At 56.0% G+C, this 11026-nt stretch overlaps 1 protein-coding gene across 3 annotated transcripts; it reads right to left on the bottom strand.

Moving 5' to 3' along the window:
• Positions 1 to 485: 485 nt before the first annotated feature.
• Positions 486 to 2574, bottom strand: POU4F1 (POU class 4 homeobox 1). 3 transcript variants are annotated; one of them, XM_076332278.1, is made up of 3 exons: positions 2452 to 2574; positions 1268 to 1529; positions 486 to 1180 (listed from the first exon to the last, which is right to left on the bottom strand). In XM_076332278.1, the coding sequence occupies exons 1-3, from the start codon at positions 2572 to 2574 to the stop codon at positions 486 to 488; spliced, it is 1080 nt and encodes a 359-aa protein (XP_076188393.1). The 3 variants fall into 3 exon arrangements, with proteins under 3 accessions (XP_076188393.1, XP_076189221.1, XP_076187537.1); XM_076333106.1 differs by having other exon boundaries at positions 486 to 1176; positions 1270 to 1529; XM_076331422.1 differs by having other exon boundaries at positions 486 to 1529.
• Between the last annotated feature and the right edge of the window lie 8452 nt (positions 2575 to 11026).

The raw sequence follows: 11026 nt of genomic DNA, 5'->3' as shown, positions 1-11026 counted from the left end.
CCTTCCGGGTTTGTTGGTCGGTTTTGTTTTCCTTCGGAAAGTTGTGACTTAGGTTTCTCGGTTTGTGGTTGTTGCTGTCACGGTATTTATTGGTGTGTGTCTGTGTGTGTTTATGCTTTAAGTTGCTCTTTCTCCCGCTTTCTGTCGGGGGCTGTTGGGGGGGGGCAGAGGGGAGATGGGGCCGCAGAAGTGACCCCCACGGGTTTCTAGAGCGTTTTTACCTCCTCTCTCCTCCTTCTTCTCGTTGGTGTCCCGGTGTCTTTTTGTTTTAATAATTGATAGCGCCCCCCCCCCCCCCCCCGACGCGCGCCCCCCCTCTCCCCTCTCATCGAGTAGTTCGCGTTTAATTTCTACATTGTCCCTTGGTCCCCAGGAGCTTCCCACGGCGTCTCGGGCGACGGCGGCGGTGCGTGGGCGTCCCCCGCGGCCCCGGCCCGGCCCCCCCCCGGTGCCCCCGGTGCCAGGGCCGCCCCTCCCGCCCGCCCCTAGTAGGTGGCGGAAAATTTCATCCGTTTCTGCTTCTGTCTCTGGTTGCAAAACCAAACCCGCACCACGTTCTTTTTGAGGTCCAATTTCTCGGCGATGGCGGCGATCTTCTCGGAGGAGGGCCGGGGCTGGACGGCGAAGTAAGCCTCCAGGGAGCGCTTCTCCGGGGCGGCGATGGAAGTCCGCTTGCGCTTCTTCTCGCCCCCGTTGAAGAGCTCGGGCTTGTTCATTTTTTCCCGCTGGGCGCCCTCGGCCTCCTCCAGCCAGGCCTGCAGGATGGGTTTGAGGGCGATCATGTTGTTGTGGGAGAGGGTGAGGGACTCGAAGCGGCAGATGGTGCTCTGGCTGAGGGAGCCCACCCCCGGGATCTTCAGGTTGGCCAACGCCGAGCCCACGTCGGCCTGGGTCACCCCCAGCTTGATGCGGCGCTGCTTGAAGCGCTCGGCGAAGGCCTCCAGCTCCCGCGGGTCCGTGTCCGAGTCGCAGATGGAGGCCAAGCCGGCCGCCCCCACCACCGCCGCCGCCGAGGCCACCTGCCCCGCGGCCCCGTGGTGCGCGGCCACCAGCCCCGGGTGCGGCAGCCCCGACGGCATGTTCATGGCGGCCGGGTGCGAGAGGTGGCCCAGGCCGTGCATGTGCGAGTGCGGGTGGGCCGAGGTGGAGATGAGGCCGCCGCCGCCCCCGCCGCCGCCGCCGCCGCCGCCCCCGCCGCCGCCGGCCCCGCCGCCGCCGCCGCCCGCCCCGTCGTGGCCGCCGCCGCCTCCGCCGCCTCCGCCGGGCATGAGCGCCAGGGAGGGGGAGGTGATGTGGTCGAGGAGGTCGCCGGGCTCCAGCGCCTGGTGGTGGTGGTGGTGGTGGTGGTGGTGGTGCGCCAGGGGCACGGTGGAGGTGGAGGTGCAGGGCACGCTGTTCATGGTGTGGTAGGTGGCGTCCGGCTTGAAGGGGTGGCTCTTGCCCTGCGAGACGGCGATGTCGACGGCGGCCAGAGCCTCGGCCCGCGCCAGCAGGGTCTCATCGAGGCTGGCGAAGATATTGCTCTGCAGCTGCAAGGGACACAAAACAGAGCGGGGTGCGGGGAGAGGAGGGCAGGGGGGCGCCGGGGAGGGGGGCAGAGAGGGGGCAAAGCGAGGAGAGGGGAAGTGTGGGGTTGCGGGAGGACGGGGTGTGCGGTGGGGAAGGAGGGGGGAAAGTCGAAGGAGGGGAGCCCGGGAGGGGAGAGAGAGGTGGGCGAAGTTAGGGTGACCGTGCGGGGGGAGCCGGCAGCAGTATGCGCGTGTAGAGGGGTACGGGGGGGGAGAGCCAAGTGAAGGGGGGGAGCGGGGTATAGCAGGAGGCAGCACGGGGAAGTGAGGGGAAATAGGGGACGGGGTAGAATAATAGGGGGGAAAGCGAGGAGGGGGAGCAAGAGAGGAAAAGAAGAAACGAAGAGTAGGAAGGGCAGGCAGCCGGGGGATAATCCGAAAAAGAGAGGACGGGGGTGTGAAGGGAACAAATAAATTAAAAAAAAAATAGGGAAGAAAGAAGAAGAGAAAGGAGGAGGAGGAGGAGAAGAAGAAATGCATCTGTAACTCTCAGCTGGGGAATTGTGTCAAACACAAGAGCACATAAAGCGCATTCCTTTTCAGAGGCCGAGTCATAAAAATTAATACAGAAAGTGGATGAAGTCGAAGACTCGTGTGAACACCGCTTTCAAAAAAGATCACAGGCGCTCAGATGATTGCAGAGGAAGACATGAAAAAAACATTAAGCGCCGCTTGTCAAAATGTGCCTCGCAGCGGTTTTTTTATTAATGCACATACACATACATGCAGTATACAGAAAAAAGAGAGCGAGAGAGAAAGAAAGAGTGTGTGTGTGTGCGTGAGAGAGAGAAAAAAAGAAAGAAAGAAAGAAAGAAAAGAAAGAAAGAAAGAAAGAAAAGAAAGAAAGAAAGAAAGAAGAGTGCTGCAGCTGCCTGTCCCTTACCGGTGGAGTTGGTAGACATGCTCTTCTTATTGCTTCCGAGCTGGAGTGTAGAGAGGGGTATTTGTGCTCAGGTAGGGTGGGATGCATGGCAAAATGCGGCTGTTTGCTGTTCATGGACATCATCTTGAAGGCTTGGCATGTAAATCCACAAACACTCCTAAAGTCGGGGGAAAAGTGCTCTCCGGGCGCTCTCTTCCCGCCGGGGGAAGCCGCGGACGGCGGCGGGTGGCGGTGGCGGAGCCGGTGGCGGCGGTGCCGCAGCGGACCCTGCCCCCGCCGCCGCCGCTGCTGCGGTGGCCGGGGCTGGGGTGGGTGGGTGAGCGGGCGGCGAGGCTCCCTCCGGCCCCCGCCGTCTCACTCCGCTGCCTGCCGCTGCCCGGCGCCGGGCGCGCTGCGCTGCGCTCTGCCCGCACCTGAGCCCCGCATCCCGTGGCTACCGCCGGGCGGGCTCTCGCGAGAGCGCGGCGGCTCCGGCTTTGACAGGCATCAGCTGTCTCCCCCCCTTCCTCCTCCTCCTCCTCCTCCTCCTCCTTTTTCTCCTCCTCCTCCTCCTCCTCCTCCTCCTCCTTTTCCTCCCGCCGCCCCCGGTCCCTGCCTCCCCGCGCCTTGTTGCATCTCCCGCAGCCCTCGCCCGTCTCGCCGGGGCGGCGGCGGCGGGGCCGCTCTTATAGCGAGCGACGCCGAGCACCGGGCGGCTGCGGCACCTGTGGCTGCCACACGTGCGCGCTGCGCGGCCGCCAGCGCGGCCCGGGGCGCCCCGACGGGGCGGGGATGGGCGGCGGGGCGCGGAGGCGGCGGGCGCCCCCGGGGCGGGGCCGGCCGGGGTGCGGGCGGGCGCCCCTTCCCTGCCCTCGGAGCGGCGGTAGGAACCGGCCCAGCCCTCGGCACCGAAGCACAAAGGTGCGTTGCCGCTACCGCAGCCGAGGGGAGAGGCGAGTCCGCGGTGGGGACCCTCACGGCAGAAAGGGGCGACCTCCAGCCGCACCCCGCTACTTTCGGGAATTATACATCAGCTCCTTGAGAAGAACCACAGTGGCAGACGTTCGTTTGAAGCACTCAGAGGCTACCGAGTTCCATATGATTTCATTCCCCGCCCCCCCCCCCCCCCCCGGTGTAGTTTTGTTGCAAATATTACGGTGTCAGGCACCGCTGGTGACAGCCGCCTCGCCCACGAGGAGCGTGTGCTTTCTGCAGGGGAACCGCCGCCGAGACGAAACTGTGCGTTTCCTCCTGGCTTCCCAACCAGCCCCCGCCCCTCCGCCGTGGGAAAACCCAAATTTCACTGGCGTGGTCTTAAGCAGAAAACAGTCACAAACAAAATATATTTTCTTTCTTTCTTTCTTTCTTTCTTTCTTTCTTTCTTTCTTTCTTTCTTTCTTTCTTTCTTTCTTTCTTTCTTTCTTTCTTTCTTTCTTTCTTTCTTTCTTTCTTTCTTTCTTTCTTTCTTTCTTTCTTTCTTTCTTTCTTTCTTTCTTTCTTTCTTTCTTTCTTTCTTTCTCTTTCTTTCTTTCTTTCTCTTTCTTTCTTTCTTTCTTTCTTTCTTTCTTTCTTTCTTTCTTTCTTTCTTTCTTTCTCTCTCTCTCTCCCCCCCCCTCCCCCTCTCCCCCTCTCCCCCTCTTCCTCTCTCTCTTTTCTTTTCTTCTTTTCTTTTCTTTTCTTTTCTTTTCTTTTCTTTTCTTTTCTTTTCTTTTCTTTTCTTTTCTTTTCTTTTCTTTTCTTTTCTTTTCTTTTCTTTTCTTTTCTTCTCTTCTCTTCTCTTCTCTTCTCTTCTCTTCTCTTTCTTTTCTTTTCTTTTTTCTTTCTCTCTTTCTTTCTCTCTCTCTCTCGTCTCTCTCTCTCTTCCCCCCCCCTCTTTCTCTCCTCTCTTTCTTTCTCTCTTTCTTTTGCCTTTCTGTCTGTCTTACTCTTCTCTCTTTCTCTTCTGTGGTTTATTCTTTGAATACTCTTGCATTTGAATGAAACGGTTAAGGAGTGACACTAGGGTTAGTAACGCACGGCTGTTTTTATGAGTGATTCGCGGTTACTGTCCCGTTTTAGAGCAGATTTTTTTTTTCTTTTAGCTGCTTATGAAGTTGGAGGCAAAACTGTCGAAGGAGTGAATCTGCTAACGTGTCTGTGGGATTAGTGTGAATCCCTAGGGAACGGCCCCTGGTGAATCCTGTCCCCTGGGACACGCTGGAGCCGTCCCTCGGTGACCGAGCAGATGCTACCGGGTTTGTTTCAGCAGGGCTGCAGGCAGGCAGGCAGGCAGGCAGGCAGCGGTGAGAGGCAGCGGGGTGTTTAGATCAGGGATGTGACAGCCTCGGAGTGCATCGGAATTGCTCTGTTTCTCCTGAACGCCTCTTATTTATGCGCATAAACACAGCGGAAGGGGCACGCAGGCACACACACACACACACACACATAGCACACACCGCAACCCCAGGTAAAGTCCACATTTGTCTTCATAAGCCCTTCCCCAGCTCCCCATCCAGTCCGGGGGGAAGGAGGGAACGACTGCCAATTACTTGTGCGGAAGGGAGCCAGGTCTCCATCCATTACCGCGTCCCCTGGGGTGGCTGAATGCAACTTCGTCTCTGAGGGGGGTGAACTTGGAATTGAAAGACACTGGTCTGAAGCGGGGTTGGGCTCTCCTTAGTTATCGAAATCATTGCATCAGAACAGCCAAATCATACTTTACGTGGATTTCTTCCTTTCCTTTTTTTTTTTTTAAAGCCATATGACCTATTCTAGCTATTTCTAAGCTACCATGCCTTGTAAACAGAAAGCCTCCCGGGGAAGGGATGGAGAGGACGAGGAAAGCGGGAGACACCACCGCTTTTCGCCAAGTTGCTGAGGAGCGACCAGCTCCAGCAGAAAGGCCCGAGCAGCCTGCCTTTCCCCGCCAGCGGCGACAAGCCAGCCAGCGGCACGCACCGCGGGGCTCCTTGGCTGATCCCGGCGGGGGAGGGAGGCGGACAGCCGGGCTCCCTTGCTCGCCCGGTGGAGGAAGGCGTGGGATGGCAGCTCTGGCTGCTCCGCCTGGGATGCGTGGGTGTTCGTCTGCCTGTCTCTGCGCGGCCCCGGGTCGCCAGGACGCCGTCAGGCCAAGTTCATCAGGTTTCCCTAGGGGAAACGCTGAGAGCAAGGGAACATTGTGCAAGCGGCGACAAAGGCCGCCGCGGGGGTGGATTTCTGGGCTAAGCGATGACCTGCCTCCCTCCCCACGGGGCACCGGGCTCGTTTTGCCTCCGGGGCCGGGGTCTCTAACCTCTGGGCTGGCAGGGGCTGTGGCGCGTCTACACGAGTGCAGGCAGCCCGGGCCCCGGCCCTGCCCGCAGCAGCAGGGCGGGCAGCGGGGCAGCCCCGGCCCCGCCGCACCAGCGGGAGCGGGGACAGGCGGCTCGGGCAGGCGCCGGTGGGCGAGACCTTCTCCTTGGCCGGAGGAACACCAGACCTTTCTAGTACTTTTAAAACGACCCCTTCTGTTCACGTGCTTATTTTTTCAGCCAGAAAGGCGGAAAATTCAGCCACTCTCCCACCTCCGCCTCGAGGGCCAGCCGTAGGTTGAGGAGGCGAAGACCTCCAGATGTTCTAAGGGTCTTCTGTCCCACCTCCCCGGTGTCTTCTGGAGGCAGGGATGGGGGTGGGCACGTTGTCTCTGCAACTTGCTACGTGCATCCTGCTGGATTCTCCTCGGTTTGGCAAATAGGGGGTGAAGTAGACCCTCCCGGCTGGAGAGACCCCCCCTGCTAGGTGCTCCTCGCTCAAGTCGCCCGGGGCGCGATCGCCGCGGCAGCCCGAGGGCCGGGGGTGGCTGCGTGCGGTGGGGGGGGGGCAACAGCCTCCGGACCCCGGGGAGGCGTCGGGCTGCTGGCGGCTCCCGGGGCGGCGGCTGCCGGCTCCCGCCTGGTCCCTCCTGCTGCCCCCGGAGGCAAAAGCTGCGGTAGGGAGCCGCAGCCAACTTTTCTCTCTGTCTGATCTTTCAGAGAGGAGAGGGTAGAGGCCACGGGGAGGAGAGGATTTTTTTCAGGCACCGTTTGGTCTGTCGCTTATCAAGTCCGAGAGGAAAAACTTTCCTTCGCAGTCCTTGGGTCACTTTTTTTTTTTTTTTTTTTGGAAGAGGGGAAGCGCTGACCTTTAAAGCAACGCTTAAAATTACAGCCCCTCCTGATGCGGTGCTGCAGCCGGCCTCCGCGCCTCAGTCCCCTCTGCTCCCCCTGCCCCAGCGAGCGCGGGGGCTGCTGCCCGGGGGGGTCCCCAGGGCTCGCCGGGGACCAGCCCCCCTTGTCACCAGCCCCCGGCCGCCTCCCCTCTCCCCGCCACACGCAGCCGGCTCCCCGGGAAGACGGCTTGAGCCAGGCTCAGCATCGCACGGGCCTGGTAATAGATTTTATCTTAATGTTCGCTGTTATTTCTATTCCTCGTGGGTACGTCCAGCCTCATGAATACTGATGGCAATAAACTCGCAGGCTTTGAGGGGCGAGTTCATTGGAGATACGACCGTGCTGTAGCCCTACTTTTATGGCCCAAGATGCTCAATAAAGCGAGGGAGGCATATATATATAACGCATTTACTTGTCTCCCGTAGTTTTCTCCAGCTTCAAATGCAAGAAATAGGCAGATTTCCTTAATTGACTGAACTGCTTATCTCGAGAAAGTAATAAAGTAACCCCTTATTCCCACAGTGAAACGATTTATAAATTAATTACTGTAACCCATTGTATTTGATTTCTCTTTTTAGGATTCCCCAAAGATGAATATACTGAAGCTTGGGATATTAAGTATTAACGTCTGATCATAGTTTGCTATATATCCCGACTTTTAAAAAAAAAAGTTAATGTGGAGCTCATAGAACCGCTCACTCTAAACCTTCTGGATATTTTTATTTCACCAAACGTTAGCTTTACATTTTTTAGTCGCGGTATTTGTCCTACCCCGAGTGCCAGTGAGAGCACTGAGAGAAAACCTACAGTACATGTGTTATTTGGTGAAGTTCACGGAAAGTCAATATCCCATTTAGTGTAAAAGCTATTTTCCCTTTAGATGATAAAAATCAGCCTTCAGAAGAGAAAAAAACCCAACCAACCAACCCTGTGGGTGAATGCACAAAAAGTATTTCCATGTCCTAATGAGGACTTTCTTTACATCAGCGAAGACCTGTTAATTACTGATGTACAAGCCGCAATAATTGCTTTTGCAGCCAAAGTGTAGAATGTTGTCATATTAAAAATTGAAACGCTTGATGGTGATTTAAGTCCCAAGGTAGCTCACAACCTCCCCTTTCGGGAAAGTAAGGAGACCGGAGGAGCCGGGCAGAGGTCCGGTGGAAAACGCTGCAGGTCCTGTTGCCGGTAAAGCACGGTAAGCTGCGGAGGAATTAAAAAGCACACCGACAAGCCCCTCCAGCAAAACACCTCCCAGACCTCGCTTTCCACACCGGGTCCGTGGGCAAACCGGTTGCCGGCTTCCACCCGCGCCCACGATCGCTCCCGCTCCCAGGACGCCACATTTCGATGGGGAAGCCGAAAAAACGCTGCCTTCCTCCCCTCCGAAAGACCCGGAGAGGGGCTCCGAGGGGGCAGGGGGTCGGTCGTCAGCCGAGTCTCACCGCGCTCCGGGATGCGCTCGGCTGCCAAAACCGGGAGCGGAGCGCTCGGCTCCCCCCTGCCCTCCCCCGCCCCCCCCCCCCCCCCCCCCCGCGCGCGATTCAAAGCACCTTCCGAGGGGCTGGGAAGTAGTTGCCTTGTCATGTAACACATTGCCCTGATTTATTATAAAATTTTAACGAAATCATGCATATTTTAACAGTCTTTAATCACTGCATGAAAATTTAATTCATGAACTGTAGCGCGTTTAAATAAATGAAGTGTTAATTCATTAGGATTAATTAATTTGTTAAAGGATTGTGTGCAAGGTTAAGGTGGAAGAAAAACTCTTTGCTAGTTTCGCGTCTTAATCACCAGGTTTTGTTAACAGTGAAGGGGGGGGGGGGAAACCCGCGAGGAGGGTTTGCGTGGGGCGGGGGAGCCCGGGGAAGGGCAGCGCCGGCGGGAGGAGCGAGTCTGCGGCCGACGGGGGAGGGAAACCTCGCCCTCCCCCGGCCTTTTTTTCGTAGCTGGGGTCGGGCGGGCCGGCGGTGGTGCCCGGGCCGGTTAATTAAGTTAATCCGAGCCGAGCAGGCGGAGGCGGGTGCCGACGAGCCCCGGGCGGGAGGTGATGGTGGCAGGCGCATCCCCTCGCCACCCTCCGGGCAGGGGATAAGGACTCCGCGCCGCCGTCCTGCCAGCGGCTGGGAGCCAGCGCGAACGCTTCTCTCCCCAAAACTTGGAGACAGCTCTAAGCCGGCCGGGGAAAAAAAAAATACCGCTGACGCCGTTTTCAGTGAAGTCCAGACCGTCGCGAAGCCGCCACGGAGCCGCAGGGGCCCAGCCCTGCGGCCGGTCCCCGCTGCTCCGGCCGCGACCCCGGCTCTCGGACCGTGCTTCAAGGGGAGAGTGACCCGGGAAAGGGACAGGGACCTCTCTCACCCGTGCCCGGTCCCCGGGCTTCCCCGGCACATTCCGCCGGCTTGAAACCGGCACCCGATGACCTGGCTCATGAGCGTCAGGTGCGAGTAGTAGCCGCCCGATGGATTTTGACATTGTCCGTCTGGCTTCTCTGAAAAACAGCAGACAGCACCCACACAGCTTGTAAGAGCACTGGAGAGGAGACGAGGCTTGCTGCTGAGAAAAGCTGAAAAAAATCAGGAATACTAAACTTCATTTTTTTTCAGCCCAGTCTCATCCTCCCCTGCGGCCTCCCACGACATCCACAACTGCCAAAGCACACGCAGGCTTTCCCCTACACCAGCTGTGCTTTTCCCTCCGTCCTTCAGCTAATGAAGGTGGCTTTTCCAGTTAGAGCTAAGGGACACTGAGGCAATAGCTCGGTGTTGGGCCATGAAGGCAGGACAGACAGGCCGCCCATTTAGGCCAGGCCTGACAAGCTGGTGGCTCACCACAGCAGTACAGGACTGCTGCAAGGGACCAAGGCGCAGGAAGGGCCAGACGTGGATTAGCAGCCAGAGGGGATTGCCTATCACCTCTGCAGGCAATCCTTGGAACAGCCGTGAACCCCCACATGAAGTTACCTCGGAGCTGCTTTCCCTCCCATCCAAACCTGGGAGGGGAGAAGGGAAAAGCCTTAGTCTGTTCGTATGGGATGGTCCTATGCCAAAAGCAGCAAGGAAGGAGTGTCATCTTCAGAGTTTGCGAAACATTTACCATAACCACAGTACAGACGAGGTGTGTAAAGACTGTTTTTCAAGCCTGTGGCTGATGGAAGTCAGAGGCAGGACTTCGATGCCGTGCAAGAATTAGGACCAGACTTAGTTGGTTTAAACTGCCTTTAAATGGCATTATTTGGTGAGGGAAACGGTTGTGAAATGAAGAAGGGGGAAGGAAGGGAGATGCAAGTTAGCACACCTTGTATTGTGTGTACAAGCTATGCATTGTCCCTCTTGCCGCCTTTTTAAAGGTGTTTTAAAAAGAGACAATAAAGCACATTCAAAACCAAACACGGCCCAAGTCAGTATCTGGTGCTGGTAGGTAGAGCTGATCCAGCAGCCTTTCATCAGAGGAAGCAATAGCGAGCAGAACCAGGCTCTCACAAGGCCTTCAGGGAATCATGGAGAAGCAGGTCACTTGCCGGACTGCATGTAGGTGAAACTGCCTACAACGAAGTGAAAACCTGACCCTGGTGCTGGTGCTCTTAGGTGTATTCCAACAGATTCCACTGGCAACGAACTGAGACTGGTAGCGCTCTCACTCTCCTGTGTTACCAATACTCCTGGAGAGCGTTCTCCTGTGTTACAACCTGTGAGTTGCCTCTTATTTAGTACAGTAAGTATTATTAGATGAAGTAAAAATTTTATGAGCTATTAAATATCATTAGACATCACAGATCTCATCTCTACATCACTTTGAAACATCTATTGTCTTAATCAAAATTGTAATAGTTACGTTTTAGATCTTGTATATTCCAATTCTACATAACTAGGTAACTACCATAAAAATTTAACAGCAATGAAGTTTCCTTTAGGCCCTTTTATTCAGAGAGCATGGTAAGTGCAGCAAGAGATTAAGCAAGCACAGCACTGACAGAATGCAGCCTGGAGAACTGAAACCCCATGTACGGCCAACAAATTTATAACTGTAGAAACCCCATTCATTACATACAGCTTCAATTTTTGAGTTGATATTGCACCAACCACCGTCAAACTTTAAGCCAAAAGGAATACAACCTACATTAACCAAACAAAATGCAGAATCTAGACTGTGGTAGCTGTTTTAAAGGCACTTAATTAAAAAAAACCCAAAAACCAACCACCAAAACAAAACAAACCCCAGCCAAACAAAACAAGACTAAGATACAAGAATTCAGATCTGCTTCAGCTTTACAACTTGTGAAACATAAAATGCTCCTACTTATAGCACTGGATGCAATCACAGTCTGTGATCTGCAATCGCACCGTTGTCTGCAGTTGAGATCTGAGGGTACGAGAGAGCTTGGAAATCAAGTCATTACGCATAATTACGGTAACTTTCTTGCCACG

Source organism: Aptenodytes patagonicus, chromosome 1 (genome assembly GCF_965638725.1).
Source record: "Aptenodytes patagonicus chromosome 1, bAptPat1.pri.cur, whole genome shotgun sequence".
Classification (NCBI taxonomy): domain Eukaryota; kingdom Metazoa; phylum Chordata; class Aves; order Sphenisciformes; family Spheniscidae; genus Aptenodytes; species Aptenodytes patagonicus.
Note: the sequence above shows the minus strand (reverse complement) of the source record. Positions and strands in the feature narration are given on the sequence as shown.

Excerpts from the sequence above, each read along its gene's own strand:
- POU4F1 (XM_076331422.1), bottom strand. The coding sequence starts at position 2,574 with ATGATGTCCATGAACAGCAAACAGCCGCATTTTGCCATGCATCCCACC. Across the intron at positions 1,530-2,451 it reads CATGTCTACCAACTCCACCG|CTGCAGAGCAATATCTTCGC; the intron begins GTAAGGGACAGG and ends TGTCCCTTGCAG.